Source organism: Chiloscyllium plagiosum, chromosome 10 (assembly GCF_004010195.1).
Source record: "Chiloscyllium plagiosum isolate BGI_BamShark_2017 chromosome 10, ASM401019v2, whole genome shotgun sequence".
Lineage (NCBI taxonomy): Eukaryota > Metazoa > Chordata > Chondrichthyes > Orectolobiformes > Hemiscylliidae > Chiloscyllium > Chiloscyllium plagiosum.
In genome coordinates this window covers 90,733,219-90,749,826 of record NC_057719.1, presented here as the reverse complement: position 1 = coordinate 90,749,826, position 16,608 = coordinate 90,733,219, and the positions used below count along the sequence as shown (strand labels likewise).

Genomic DNA, 16,608 nt, shown 5'->3' with positions numbered 1-16,608 from the left:
GTGGAGGCTCACTGAGGGCACTTGAGAGTCACAACTTAGCCAGGAAAGACCTAAAGAGAAAGCTAAGAACAGCAAGGAGGGGACATGAAAAATCGTTGGCAGATAGGATCAAGGCAACCCCTAAAGCTCTCTATAGGTATGTCAGGAATAAAAGAATGACTAGAATAACATTATGGCCAATCAAAGACAGCAGTGGGAAGTTGTGTGTGGAGTCCAAGGAGAGAAGATAGGCACTACATGAATAGTTTTCGTCAATGTTGTCGAGCAGAACACTGAAACACAATCTACTAGACTAGATGGGATTAAGGTTCACAAGGAGGTGGTGCTAGCAATTCTGGAAAGTGTGACAATAGAGATGTCCCTCGGGCCAGATGGGATTTATCCTAGGTTTCTCTGGGAAGCCAGGGAGGAGATTGCAGAGCCTTTGGCTTTGGTCTTATGTCATCATTGTGTACAGGAATAGTATCAGAAGACTGGAGGATAGCAAATGTTCTCCCCTTGTTCAAGAAGGGGAGTAGAGACAACCCTGGTAATTATAGACCAATGAGTCTTACTTCGGTTCTGGGTGAAGTGTTGGAAAAGGTTACAAAAGATAGGATTTATAATCATCTAGAAAGGAATACGTTGATTATGGATAGTCAACACGGTTTTGTGAAGGGTAGGTTGTGCGTCACAAACCTTATTGAGTTCTTTGAGGTGACCAAACAGGTGGATGAAGGTAAAGCGGCTGATGTGGTGTATTTGGATTTCAGTAAGGCACTTGAGAAGGTTCCCCATGGTAGGCTATTGCACAAAATATGGAGGCAGGGGATTGAGGGTGATTTAGTGGTTTGGATCAGAAACTGGATCGCTGAAAGAAGACAGAGGGTGGTGGTTGATCAGAAATATTCATCCTAGACTTCAGTTACTAGTGGTGTACCACAAGGATCTGTTTTGGGGACACTGCTGTTTGTCCTTTTTATAAATGACCTGGATGAAGGCTTAAAAGGATGGGTTAATAGATTTGCAGACGACACTAAGGTCGCTGGAGTTGCGGATAGTGCCAAAGGATGTTGCAGGTTACAGAGGGACATAGATAAGCTGCAGAGCTGGGCTGAGGGGTGGCAAATGGAGTTTAATGAAGTGGAAAAGTGTGAGGTAGTTCACATTGGAAGGAGAAACAGGAATACAGAATACTGGGCTAATGGTAAGATTCTTGGTAGTGTGGATGAGCAGAGAGATCTCAGTGGCCATGTGCATAGATCCCTGAAAGCTAACAACCCTATCAACCTGGGTGGCAAGAAGGTGTACAGTGTGTTAGCTTTTATTGGTAGAGGGATTAGATTTCGGAGTCACGAGGTCATGTTGCAGCTGTACAAACTCTGGTGCAGCCGCACTTGAAGTATTGCATACAGTTCTGGTCGCTGCATTATAGGATGACTGTGAAAGTTTTGGAAAGGGTTCAGAGGAGATTTACCAGGATGTTGTCTGGTATGAAGGGAAAGTCTTATGAGGAAAGGCTAAGGGAGTTGAGGCTGTTTTCATGAGAGAGAAGAAGGTGCAGAAGTGACCCAATTGAGTCATATAAGGTGATCAGAGGACTAGATAGTATGGACAGTGGGAGGCATTTTCCTTGAATGGAGAAGGATAGCATGAAGGGACAGCTTTAAACTGAGGGTAATAGATATTGGACAGATGTCAGAGGTGGTTTCTTTACTCAAAGAGTAGTAAGGGTGTGAAACACCCTGCCTGCAACAGTAGTGAATTCTTTAAGGACGTTTAAATGGTCTTTGGACAAAAATATAGATGAAAATGGAATAGTTAGGTTAGATGGGCTTCAGATTGGTTTCAAAGGTCGGTGCAACATCGGGGGCCAAAGGGCCTGTACTGCGCTGTAATGTTCTATTTTCTAACTGAACATCTTTCTGATCTACAAGTTTAGAACCAGAAAGCTACAGTCAAGATCTGATATTGTATTTCAGCATTTTTAGTTAGAATTGTTTCAATATATGTCACAAGGGCAGGTTTAATTGCCCCATTATCTTTTAGTCTTTTTACCATTTGTAGCTATCTACAGAAAATAAATTACTCTTATTTATACAACACATTCATAAGCCTGAGGTATCCCCAACAGCTTTTTGCCAATTAAGTACTTTGAAAAGTAGTCACTGTTGTACTGTAACCAATGCTTCTCAAAGCCATGGTTTGTTCTCCACATTCTCTTGGATGAATCAAAGGAAATAAAACAAGTTTTTATTAAAGTGATTTTCAGTGCAATCAGCTCTCAAATACAGTGATTCTTCTGACTATTGAGTTAATCACTAAGTCAGTCAGAAAGGAAGATTAAGCCAGAACATGTCTGGTGGCTGAGAAATCCCAAGCTAAGCCATTCACTGCTAAAGAATCCATTTGGCATTATTCATCCTACAGCTGTGCAGAATGGACATGGAGGCTACTAAGTGTCTTTCATTGCTGAAGTGAATAGGTTAGTGTAAGAGAAATAAAGGGTGCATGAATAAAACTAACTAAAGTAATGCAGAACTGTACTCTGGCTTCCTGCCTTACTTGTGTGAATGGCAGGGGGGAAAAGAAATGAAGAAAAAAACATGAATTGAATACTCACTGGTGTCCCCATCATAGTATACGTTTTTCCTGAGCCAGTTTGCCCATAGGCAAACAGACAGACATTGTAACCCTCTATAGCTCCTGACAGGACTGATGTGCCAAGATCCTGATACACCTGCACATAAAGGGAATAATTAGGATTAGTACACTAGAGAATTGCAAATGTCAATGTCACAAAAAGTAAGAATTTCAAAAAGCACAATCTAGCTTTTTTGAGCCCCAGAACATGTCCTAGTTTCACAGTAGATGTCAAAACAATACACATTTAGAATAATGAGCAATCAAAACTGCTAGTCATGGAATCCACAAGTCTGAATGATAAATGAGTAGATAGAAAAAATTCAAATGTTTTCTGTAAAAGAACACCCTCAACTAAATGAATCGCTCACAGTCTCCTTACGCACAAATAGAAAACTTAGCAACATTTAAAAATTAAGGGCAAATAAATAAATGCAGAAAACACACAGCCAGTCTTTCAATATGTGAACAAATTGCCACATTTGCATTTTAGAGGTGATTCTAATCCATGATACTTCCCATAAACTTTAGTCAATCATTTAGCCTATTGGAAAGATGTGAAACTTGAAAGACTTCAGAAAAGATTTACAAGGATGTTGCCAGGGTTACAGGATTTGAGCTATGGGGAAAGGTTGAACAGGCTGGGGCTGTTTTCCCTGGAGCGTTGGAGGCTGAGGAGTGATATTATACAGGTTTACAAAATCACAAAGGGTATGGATAAAATAAATAGATAAAGTCTTTTTCCTGGGGTGGAGGAGTCCAGAACTAGACAGCATAGGTCTAGGGTGAGAGGGAAAAGATATAAAAGAGACCTAAGGGGCAACTTTTTCACGCAGAGGGTGGTACATGCATGAAATGAGCTACCAGAGGAAGTGGTGGAGGTTAGTACAATTGAAACATTTAAAAGGCTTTTGGATGGGTATATGAATAGGAAGGGTTTGGAGGGATATGGGCCGGGTGCTGGCAGGTGGGACTAGATCGGGTTGGGATATCTGGTCGGCATGGTCGGGTTGGACCGAAGGGTCTGTTTCCATGCTGTACATCTCTATGACTCTATAATTCCAATACTCGTCTGATATCAACAGAATGTTGTGATATTTCTCTTTATTAAATAGATACCAAGGTTATTAATGATGATGAAGGAGATTGAGCCAAAGCTCAATTGGTATCATTCTTTCTTCAGGATTAGGTGGTTATGGATTCAAGTCTTCCAAGACCAAAGGCTGCATTGTTAGCGGTCCTGTCTTTCAGATGAATTATTAAAAGATGGCCTGAATGGTATGTGACCTCCTGTCGAAAAGACTCTACTAGACTAGATGTGATTGAGGTTCACAAGGAGAAGGTGTTAGCAATTCTGGAAAGTGTGACAATAGAGAAGTCCCTTGGGCCATATGGGATTTATCCTAGGTTTCTCTGGGAAGCCAGGGAGGAGATTGCAGAGCCTTTGGCTTTGGTCTTATGTCATCATTGTGTACGGGAATAGTATCAGAAGACTGGAGGATAGCAAATGTTGTCCCCTTGCTTAAGAAGGGGAGTTAGAGACAACCCTGTAATCACAGACCAGTGAGCCTTACTTCGGTTCTGGGTGAAGTGTTGGAAAAGGTTACCAGAGATAAGATTTATAATCATCTAGAAAGGAATAGGTTGATTAGGGATAGTCAACATGGTTTTGTGAAGGGAAGGATGTGCCTCACAAATCTTATTGAGTTATTTGAGATGGTGGTCATACAGGTGGATGAGGGTAAAGCGGTTGATGTGGTATATATGGATTTCAGTAAGGTGTTTGATAAGGTTTTCTATGGTAGGTTATTGCACAAAATAAGAGGCATGGGATTGAGGGTGATTTAGTGGTTTGGATCAGAGATTGGTGAGCTGAAGAAGACAGAGGGTGGTGGTTGTTGGAAAATGTTCATCCTCAAGTCCAGTTACTAATGGTGTACCGCAAGGATCTGTTTTGGGGCTACTGCTGTTTGCCATTTTTGTAAATGACCTGGATGAGGCCGTAGAAGGATGGGTTAATAAATTTGCGAATGACACAGACCGGTGGAGTTGTGGATAGAACACAGAACAGTACAGCACAGAACAGGCCCTTCAGCCCACGATAGTGCTGAAGAATGTTGCAGGTTACACAGGGACAGAGATAAGCTGCAGAGATGGGCTGAAAGGGGACAAATGGAGTTTAATGCAGAAAAGTGTGAGGTGATTCACTTTGGAAGGAGGAACAGGAATAAAGAGTACTGGGCTAATGGAAAGATTTCAGAAGCGTAGTGTAGATGAGCAGAGAAGTCTTGGTGTCCATGTACAGAGATCCCTGAAAGTTACCACCCAGGTTGATAGGATTGTTAAGAAGGCATATGGTGTGTTAGCTTTTACTGCGAGAGAGACTGAGTTTCAGAGCCAGGAGGTCATGCTGCAGTTGTACAAAACTCTGGTCACCGCATTATAGGAAGGATGTGGAAGCTTTGGAAAGAGTGCAGAGGAGATTTACTGGTCTGTTGCCTGGTAGGGAGGGAAGGTCTTATGAGAAAAGACTAAGGGACTTGAGGCTGTTTTCATTAGAGAGAAGAAGGTTGAGAGGTGACTTAATTGAGACATTTAAGATAATCAGAGGGTTAGATAGGATGGACAGTGAGAGCCTTTTTCCTCGGATGGAGATGCATTAGGGGTCATAGCTTTAAATTGAGGGGTGACATAGGACACATGTCAGAGGTAGTTTCTTTACTCAGAGTGTAGTAGGGGCGTGGAACGCACTGCCTGCAACAGTAGAAGATATGCCAAGTTTCAGGGCATTTAAATGGTCATTGGATAAACATATGGTTGAAAATGGAATAGTGTGGGATAGTTAGGCTTCAGATCGGTTCCACAGGTCAGCGCAACATGGAGGGCCGAAGGGCCTGTTCTGCGCTGTAATGTTCCATGTTCTACATGAAAGGAAAAGGGAGGCCAAGGGCACTACCCCTGAGGAACCTCTGCGGTGATATCCTGGGGCAAACATAATCATCATTCTTAGGCTAGGTATGTCTGCAACCAGCAGAGAAGTTTTCCCAATTCCCACTGACTTCAGTTTTGCCAGAGTTCCTTGATGCCACACTCTGTCAACTGCAGCTTTGATGCCAACAGCAACAACTCTCAGCTTGCTTCTGAAATTCAGTCGGTGCTTATATCACAGCTCAAGAGTGCTGAAGGTTAGGCTCCACAACTGTCTGGATAGACCCAACCTGCAGGAGCTATGTTCATTTCTGATCACTGCACCCCTGGAAGGATATACTGGTCTTGGACAGCGTGCAACACAGATTCAGCAAATTTATATTAGTCATGTTGTGCAGATGAGGATTTAATTATGGAAGATGAAAGATTAAATTTTTTGAGGTGCTTGAGATTATTTAAGATCTGATAGCAGAAGCCCAGACCAAGTGGGTATTGACTTTGAAATGAGAGCTTGGCAGTTCCAGACTGATTTCAGAAGCATTTCTATCCGTAGAGGCTATTTCCCTCAAAAAGCTATTGAAGCTGAGTAAGTCAAAATTTCTGTTCCTAAAACTAATTAATTTGAGTTAGATAAGATGTTAAAAGGTACAAAACGAACAAGTAGATGTGTTTCAAGTGCACATCATTTGAATCAGAATTATGTCTTGCCTTGGCTTATGAGAATTAATCAAATGTTTATCAAAGAGCACATAGGTTCAAAAAGGCTGAAGAGGCACACTTACCAAATGTCTAAGCAACTGGCTAACATGCAAGTCACTTCAAGCTGAAATAACCAAATGTCTCCATACCCAAGGAATGTATTGTGGGAAGCACAGCTCCAAATGACACACCAGTTGTTGACTTCAATGAATGAGACACTTGTATGGATTGTCACTCACAGCAGCAAACTCAGAGGTCAAGTAATAAAGGGCAGGGAAGCATTCTCATCAGAGAATTTGTGTTACCAGGCAGTAATGCATAGAAAATCCGACCTCATCAGGGACAATAAGTTACAGCCATTTATGTGTCAGCATCGAGATACCAATGGCTTTAACAGTATCAGTGTTGTTACCAACTCTGTTTTACTCACTTTTTTTTAAAAGTACTGTAGCAAATCAAAATTTCTGCAGTCCAGAATAAGTAGGATACATTTTTTGTTTTGTGCAGAGCCAGTATAGCATTCAAATGACGTAATGCAAGTCTTTAAAAAAAAAATCTTGTGATCAGTAGCAGTACAATCATTAGAATGCAGAATGCATGAAAAAATTCTGCTGCTTTCTTCACAGCCTGAGCGTATAAAAAGGAGGAAGACACGAGACATGAGAGAGATGTTTTGGGATAGAGACGGGGTAAAGTCATGATAATTCCATTCATTTCCCCTCATTTTCCATGATTTCTCTTGTCAGAAAAAAAACCTATGCTCTTGATTGGGACAAAAACAAAACTGTGCTCACTTGCCAGATTAGGGCCATTTATATTACAGCTGTTTCAATAAGGCATTGTAGTAAAATCTGAAGCATATGTCAGCTTGGCTCTGGGATATGCTGATTTCATTCTAAGCTTTCTTTGATGGGGTCTGTTTTGTTTCAAGGCTATGATCGAAAAAAATCAAACTTTAAATTGTTGCATGCATTATTTTATTAAGCTACACTGTTACAGTGCCAATCATAATCTATACTGCAGGGAACTGAGCTCTGCTCTCTCAACTCCATTAAAATTGTTAAGTATTACATAAATAATACCATTGTAGCTTTGAACTACCTGGGCTACAAAACACGCAAAAGATATTCAGGTTTTCTTTCAATGGGAAAGTGAATCTGCAATTAGAATGATGCATTAAAATTAATGTTTAAAATCATAAGAATATTTTCTTCTCTTTCACAAAGAGTTGGCAAAAACATCTTTTATTGCACAAATAATTCTACTATGGACAACATTTTTAACGCACCTTCTTCCCATGCAGCCTGTTTGAGGCAAAAATCTGTTACATTGTGGATTTAGCTAAAACTGCTTTTTCAAACAATACAGCAATCCTGGTTAACCAAGTCACTTCAATCTCACCAGTGGGAGACCTACAGGCCTCTCAGTCAGACTCTTCTGGGGAAGGGATGGAAAATCTTTTAGCTGAACCTTCTGGCTGGAAAGTCAGGAAAAGGAACTGAAACACTCACATTGATGTGTGAAGCCAAGTTTACCCCATGGGGGATACAATGCAGATGTCAAGAATTAAATCAAGGACATACAGGAATTCAGAATCCATGAAGTCTACTGACATACTACCCTTTTAAAATGGGTAAATTGTGATTTTATTCATCAATCATTCCCCAATAGAACAGTGGTATGGCTGACTGTTGCACAATATGTAAAATATAGACAAACAAACACACTATACATTAATATTTCCAAGATCCACATGGATTTCTTTCCTCCCCACAGCTAGGTGGATCACCACAATAGTTTAAAAGGAACAGATATATTTGACACACAATACCAACAGTAAATGCATCAGCTCTACACAAAAGAGTTGTTGAGCCTAAGTGGCCGAAGGTCCAACCATTGATACCTGTTCATATGAAAAATATTTCCCAGTCAGGAAAGCAGTCTGCACAACTTCAGTCTGTCAGCATGAGAACATTTGTATCATGACTTATATCAGACTCATGGAACACATGATGAATTCTCTCAACAAGTTTGACAGTGTAGATAGCAAAGCTTAGCAGGTCTGGCAGCATCTATGAAGAAAAATGTGTTGCTGGAGAAGCGCAGCAGGTCAGGCAGCATCTAGGGAACAGGAGAATCGACGTTTCGGGCATTTTCTCTTCTATGAAGAAAAATCAGAGTTGACATATCGGGCCGGGTGACCCTTCCTCAGAACTGATGGTAGCTAGGAAAATGTTGGTTTATACACAAAAGATAGGGTTGGGGGAAAGAGAGGTAAGGAGTGAATGATAGGTAGGGATAGAGTCCAAAGAAAGAGAGAAGAGCAGTTGGACAGACACAGGAGTAGATAACAATCTATCTAGGAAGGTGAATAACTGCTAATGGAGACTGTTAGTAGCTAACAATAGGTAGTGTGTAATGGAAGACAAATGTAATAACAAAGCCTTGTGTGTAAGGTAGAGGACTAGGCCATGGTAGAGTTCAGGTCCTAAAATTATTGAACTCGATATGGAGTCAGAAGGGCTGCAGGGTCCTCAAGCAGAAATGAGGTGTCACTCTTCCAGCTTGTGCTGAGCTTCACTGGAACATTGCAGCAAGCCCGAGACAGAGATGTTGGCCAGGGGACTTGGTGATGTGTTAAATGGCAGGCAACTGGAAGCTCACGGTCTTTTTTGCAGGCGGAAGGTAGATGTTCTGCGAATTGGTGACCAGTCTACACTTCTTTTCCCCCAGTGTGGAGGAGACCACATTGTGCAGGTAAAGAGGCAGTGAATCAGCAATCACAGGTGAAGGTGCCATGGGGCTGTTGGGGATGTTGGGAGTGAAGGAAGAGTGGATTGGGTGTCCCAGTGGGAACGGTCCCTACGGAAGGCAGACAAGGGAGGGAAGAGAATATGTACCTGGTGGGGGCATCATGCCAGAGGTAGTGGATGGTTGGTGGGATGGTAGGTAAGGACAAATGGAACCCTATTGCTGTTGCGGGAGGGATCAGAGGAGGTGAGGGTGGAAGTGCAGGAGTTGGGTCAGCCCCGGTTGATGCTGGGGAATCCTCTGTTAAGGAAGATTAGATTAGATTAGATTACTTTACAGTGTGGAAACAGGCCCTTCGGCCCAACAAGTCCACACCGACCCGCTGAAGCGTAACCCACCCATACCCCTACATTTACCCCTTACCTAACACTACGGGCAATTTAGCATGGCCAATTCACCTGACCTGCACATCTTTGGACTGTGGGAGGAAACCGGAGCACCCGGAGGAAACCCACGCAGACACGGGGAGAACGTGCAAACTCCACACAGTCAGTCGCCTGAGGCGGGAATTGAACCCGGGTCTCTGGCGCTGCGAGGCAGCAGTGCTAATCACTGTGCCACCGTGCCGCCCACAAAGAAAGTAGACATTTCGGAGGCTCCCTTGTCAAAGTTGGTCTCATCGGAACATATGTGACACAGACAGAGGAACTGGGAGAATGGAATGGTGTCTTTCCAGGAAGCAGGGTGTGAGGACGTATAATCCAAGTAGCTGTGGGGGTCGATGGTTTATATTGGCCAGATATGGAAACAGACATGTCAAGGAAGGGAAGGGAGGAGTCAGAGATAGACCAGGTGAAAGTGAGGGCAGGGTGGAAATGAGAAGCAAAATCAATTAACTTTGCAATCCCGGAGGAGAGAGGGAAGCAGCACTGATAATATCATTGAAATAGCAGAGAAAGAGTTGTGAGTTGGGGCGGAATAAGACTGGAACAAGGAATATTCCACATACCTCATGAAGAGACAGGTATAACTAGGGACCATGAGGGTACCCATGGCCACCCCACCCCCAATCTGAAGAAAATGGGTGGAGTTAAAAGAGAAGTTGTTGGGGGTGAGGACAGGTTCAGCCAAGCAGAGGAAGTTGGTGCTCGGTGGGGAAGGTTCAGACCTTTACTCCAGGAAGAAGCAGAGAGCCCCGAGATCATCCTGGTGGAGAATGGATATGTAAAGGGATTGCACATCCAAGGTAAAAGGGAGGCGTCTGGAACTTGCAAACTGAAAATTCTGAAACAGGAATCACGGATGTACGGGGGGCAGAGACTAGACTAGAGGCAAAAGATTGACTTAAGGTGGGAAGAGATGAGTTCTATGGGGCAGAAGCAGCTTGGGCAGTCCAGTATGTGGATTTTCGGAAGGAGATAGAAGCGAGTTGTGTGGGGTTGGGGGACTATCAGTTTACAGTCGGAGGGAGAGATCACCAGATGAAATGAAGTCAGTGACTGTAGTTGTAATGGTGGGATCAGGATCCAGGGGAAGACAGGAGGCAGCATCGGAGAGCTGGCGCTCAGCCTCAACAGCACCACCTTTATCGGCAGGCTTAATAACAAAATCGGGATTGGATCTAAATGATCTAAGTGGCATCTAAATCAGCTTAGAGGGGCGTAGGCTGGAATGGGTGAGAGGTTCGCAGAGAAATTGAGGCGACCAATACCACATCACAGTTCTCAATGATTGAGCACATGTAAAAGGCCAGAGTGTGGGGTCCGGGTGGAGGCGGAGCGTTGGAGCTGGGCGAGGGGGTCTGTGAGACAGGGAGAGGACTCTTGCCCAAAGAAATGGGCAGAGAGGCGAAGATGACGGAGGAAGAGTTCAACATTATGTTGTCCCCGAAATTCATTGAGGTGGGGATACAAAGGCATAAAGCTGAAACCTTTGCTGAGTACAGCACTTTCAGCATCGGAGAACGGAAGGTGAGGAGCGATGGTGAATACCCGACAGAAGGTGAGGTTGGGAGAGAGGATGGAGTCAGAGCAAAGAGGAGGGGACGAAGGTTCTGGAAGGCTGTGGGTATCTCTGAGTTTTTGCATTTTGAGTAACTTGATGCCTAAAAGGAAAAGAAAAAGTTTCTTGTTAGCATGGTGAATGGTGAGAGGATGAAGTAGAACTAGGAAGTGTTACAGCCCTGAGTCAGCATGATGCAAAGCTGTTGGAGAGAGAGGTCGAAAGTGTGCATGTGACACTGCATGGCACTGAGTGTGGATCACAGGATGCAATGAAAGCAGGTGTCTGTGTTGAGCATCATGGAGATATGTGATTCTAGGTGGCATTTTATACTGACTTCACTGTAGAAGACACAAATACTTGTATATTATACAGAAATAATTGTAATACAAAGATAGAAGGGAGAAAGTTAAAACAGTTACAATCACCAGTGAAAGAATACTGAGAAAACTGCGAGAACTAAAGGCAAGGAGAAAGTGAGGACTGCAGATGCTGGAGACTAGAGTCGAGAGTATGGTGCTGGAAAGCACACCAGGTCAGGCTGCATCTGAGGAGCAGGACTGTCGACGTCTCGAGCCTAAGCTCTTCATAAGGACCAAAGGCTGACAAGTCCCCAGGACCTGCTGGACCTCACCTAGGATCCTTGACAAAGTGGCTGCAGAGATGACAGATGTATTGATTGTAAGTTTCCAGAATTCCCTAGATTTAGGAAAGGTCTCATCAGATTGGAAAATAGAGAATTCAAGCATATTCATGAAAGCTGGAAACTGCAGGTCAGTTGGCCCAACATTGGGAAAATGCTGGGATCTGTTTTTATGTAGCAGTGTATTAAGAAAATCTTAATGCAATCAGCATGAATTTAAAGGAAGGAAGTGTCTGATTTTAATTTGGTTGAACTATTTGAAGTCATAACTAGGAGGGTCAATGAGGATAACACATTTAGTATCATCCACATGGATTTTAGTACGATTACTAACAACATCATCAGGAAATTGAAAGCTCAAGGGTTCCAAAAGGCAAGCAGTAAATTTGATCCAAAATTAGCTCAGTGGCAGGAAGCAGGAACTGTGTACAGTTCTGGTCACTGTAATGTAATGAGGTTATGGTCACACTAAAGACAGAGACATTTTGGAGGACAGCTTTGGAACAGCGATAGTATCCCTACCTCTGACTCACGAGGCTCAGGTTCACATCCCACCTGCTCCAAAAGCTTGTCATAACATCCCTGAACAGATTTATTAGAAGATATCTAAAAAACAGACTAAAAAGATTATTTCCAGAAAATAACTTTAGTCATGAAGAAATATTGGATAGGCAGAGATCATTTCCCTTCAGAACTAAGGAGGTTGAGATGAACAAACAACAAAGAACAAAAGAACAAAAGAACCTTACAGCACAGAACAGGCCCTTCGGCCCTCCAATCCTGCGCTGCTCCAGATCCTCCCTCTAAATCTGCTGTCTACTTTCTAAGAATCTGTATCCCTTTGCTCCCTGCCCATTCATGTATCTGTCTAGTTACATCTTAAATTACGCTATCGTTCTGGTCCCTACTACTCCGTTGGCATCACATTCCAGGCACCAACCACCCTCTGCGTGAAGAACTTTCCACAGATATCTCCCCTAAACTTTTCCAGTCTCATTTTGAACTCGTAACCCCACAGCAATTGAGTCCTCCACTCTGGGGAAAAAAAGTTTCTTGCTATCCAACTGATGATGATCTACCTCTCATGATTTTATAGGCCTCAATCAGGTCTCCCCTCAACCTCTGTCTTTCCAACGAAAATATTCCTAATCTACTCAACCTCTCCTCATAGCTAGCATCCTCCATGCCAGGCAACATCCTGGTGAACCACCTCTGGTCTTATCCAAAGCATCCACATCCTTTTGGTCATGTGGCGACCAGAACTGTATGCAGTATTCCAAATGAGGCCAAACCGAAATCTTATATAACTGTAACATGACCTGCCAACTCTTGTACTCAATACCCCATTCGATGAAGGAAAGCCTGCCCTATGCCTTCTTGACCACACTACTGACCTGCGTTGCCACCTTCAGGGAGCAATGGACCCGAACACCCAGATCTCTCTGTCAATTTTCAATTTTCCCCAGGACTTTTCCATTTACTGTATAGTTCGCTCTTGAATTGCATCTTCCAAAATGCACCACCTCCCATTTGTCCGGATTGAACTCCAATGAGATTAAATTGAGGCGAAGGTAAAGATGATAGACCACAATGAAGTGGACAGGAAGATATAAATATATTAGGAAAGAGGCGAATGACTGAGTAATGTCCAGAAATATTACAGAAGATTTAATGAGTAATATGTTCACTCAGAGTGAAGGGGATCTATAACCAACTACCTGACAGGATAGTGGAGGCAGAAACCCTCGACATATTTTGAAAACGCTTGGATATTCAATTCTGCCTGTAATCTACATAGTGGAGGACTAAGAAATTGGAATGAGAGCTAACATTGGATAACTCTTATGATTAGCAGGGACTGATGGGCTGAAAAGCTTCCTGTTTATATTATTCTTTAATACATACTTCCTCTGAGCATATTATTATTCTATTATCTGAAACCAGCTTTTGGTGACCGTCATGATGGTTCAGCTGCTAAAGGCAGCATCGAAAGAAGTCATACAGGCCAGATTCCACTGCCATGCTGTGCTGATCTCAGCACCACAATCATTCTGGATTATAAAATGGAAAAGGAGGTTGATCTTAAGGCTCTTGATTGTCTATGTTACAGGGATATGAAGCAAAGACAGGACTGAGTTCAGTTAACATGCCTTCTGCACTTGGTCATCACAGAAAGTTCAAGCAGTGTGCTACTGGTGAACATAGTGATACTGTCACTGGACTTGCAATTCAGAAACTAACATTGCGAAGCCACTATGGTAGGTGAAATTTAATATCAATTAAACATCTGTAATATAAAGCTCTCTCAGCAAAGGTGACGATCAAACTATCATGTTCACTCATGGCCTTTAGGGAAGAAAATCTGCCCTAATCTGATCTGATCTACATATGACTCTCTAAGTGGTTGACTCTTAACTGCCCTCAAATCCCCTCCCAATTGCCATTCAAGGCAATTAAGAGTGGGCAACAAGTGCTGACCTTGCTAGTATTGCTTATATCATGTACAGAACAAGAACTAGGAGGTGCCAGTGGATGCATAGTACTTAAGAAAACCATATCCTAGAATGAGTCCCAGTCATCAAAGAGGAAATATTTTTTCTTAAAATATTCCCTGACTGTACAACATGTATACTACCTAGTATATCACACTTTTCTAGAATTGACAACTATTTGTCGTGTGCAAATTATTGCTATAATTTTTAATAATTGTTTCGTCAAAAGACGACAGCATTTAGATGGCATGTGATAGTGAATTTGAAACACATACTTTATATGAAGAATGCAACAATGTTAGAACAGAAGACAAATTTTCCCATCCACCATCAAACTGAATTCATTACTCCTTGCGTTTTACAAAGGTCAAGAGTTTTCAGTTTCAAACAAAAGCCTATTTCAAACAATATGTTTAATATTGACGTATTTCCATGCTATGGCTCTCTTTATCCTATTACATGTTAAGGCATTTAAAGCTTTAAAATACAGTTGCATAACTTATTCTGAAGTCATAAATGAAAATATGACTGAGCAGGATATAAACTGAATTTAACAAACAAAGAAACCCTTAAGTTCCAAACAACCCCCACTACAAAAGTCCAGCAAGATCTAGAAAAACTCAATGTTGAGATCTTCACTGGTCCTGACATTCTGTCCTACTCTTCGTGGGTTTGGCAAGCAGACTTTCAAATGAAAGTTCTAATATTCAAACTAATATAATTTTAACAATGGCATTAAAAATATGCCGCATTTAAAATAAAAGAGCAGCGACAGGATTAAATACTGGTACCTTCAAACTCATCCCATCAGTGCTGTCAATCACTGCCCTGTATTCTATAGGGTACATCATCAGTTGTAGGTGCAAAGTGACCCAAGATTTTCGCTGGGTACTTCCATTTGTAAAACTAACTCTTCCTATAATCCCAAAATATATCTCTCTATTTCATTTAATTGCTGTTTGGTCAACAGAATTTTTTTTATAATCTATATGACTGCTTTAAAATAATATTAAAATAAGATGGATGCCATTTTGGACTGAGATAAGTGGGCGGCACGGTGGCACAGTGGTTAGCACTGCTGCCTCACAGCGCCAGAGATCCGGGTTCAATTCCCGCCTCAGGCGACTGACTGTGTGGAGTTTGCACGTTCTCCCCGTGTCTGCGTGGGTTTCCTCCGGGTGCTCCGGTTTCCTCCCACAGTGACAAAGATGTGCAGGGCCAGGTGAATTGGTCATACTAAATTGCCCGTAGTGTTAGGGTAGGGGTATGGGTGAGTTTCGCTTCGGCGGGTCGGTGTGGACTTGTTGGGCCGAAGGGCCTGTTTCCACACTGTAATCTAATCTAATCTAATCTAAACTTTTTTTTACTTAGAGGTTTGTGAATAGTTGAAATTCTACAAGGCTGAGGAAGCTCCATCTGTTCTTGCATTCCTATGAAGCACCTAGATTGGGGACTAGATGGATGCCATTTTGGACTGAGATAAGGAGAACTTTTTTTTACTTAGAGGTTTGTGAATAGTTGAAATTCTACAAGGCTGAGGAAGCTCCATCTGTTCTTGCATTCCTATGAAGCACCTAGATTGGGGACTACAGTCATACATGCAGATTTTTTGGTGTCGCAAAGCAAGTTGGAACAGTAAGTTATGAGAAGGACAGAGGTTGCAAATGGAAATAAACAGTTTAGATGAGTGGGAAATATGGTGTCAGGATAAAGTAGCGAAAGGTCTGGTAATGGAGTATAAAGAGGAAAAATGTGAAATGGTCCATTTTAGCAAGACAACGAAAAAAGCAAATTATTTAAATGAAGAGAGATTGAAGAGGGATCTGGGTGACCCGGTGCATTAATTAGAAAAGGTTAGTATGCAGGTCCAACTAATAAACTGGTATTCGTATTTGGAAAGGCTTGGCTTATATCTATTGGTGTTCAAAAGAGTAGAAAGATTCCTGAAGGTTCATGACAAGGTCAATATGTTAGTCATGGTTGAAAATAAGAGGTTATCCATTTAAGACAGAGAAGAGGAAAATTATTTTTAGAATTATATTCCCTACAGTGTGGAAACAGGCCATTTGGCCCAACAAGTCTGCACTGACACTCCTCTATACCCGATTACTCTAGACTTCCACTAATGTGTAGGTTTGCTCGCTGAGCTGTAGGTTTGATATCCAGACGTTTCATTACCTGGCTAGGTAACATCATCAGTGGCGACCTCCAAGTGATGCGAAGCTGTTGTCTCCTGCATTCTATTTATATGTTTGTCCTGGATGGGGTTCCTGGAGTTTGTGGTGATGTCATTTCCTGTTCGTTTTCTGAGGGGTTGACAGATGGTATCTAGATCTACGTGTTTGTTTATGACGTTATGGTTGGAGTGCCAGGCCTCTAGGAATTCTCTGGCATGTCTTTGCTTAGCCTGTCCCAGGATAGATGTGTTGTCCCAGTCGAAATGGTGGTTTTTTTCATCCGTGTGTAGGGCTA

General features: G+C 42.3%; 1 protein-coding gene across 1 annotated transcript in view; it reads right to left on the bottom strand.

Moving 5' to 3' along the window:
* Positions 1-16,608, bottom strand: part of LOC122554032 (stAR-related lipid transfer protein 9-like) — a gene marked incomplete at its 3' end in the record, with an annotated part of 253,157 nt that overhangs the window by 131,074 nt on the left and 105,475 nt on the right. Inside the window, exon 4 of the mRNA XM_043698518.1 lies at positions 2,603-2,719. Coding sequence (XP_043554453.1) covers positions 2,603-2,719 — 117 coding nt within the window. The remainder of the gene's footprint in view (positions 1-2,602; positions 2,720-16,608) is intronic.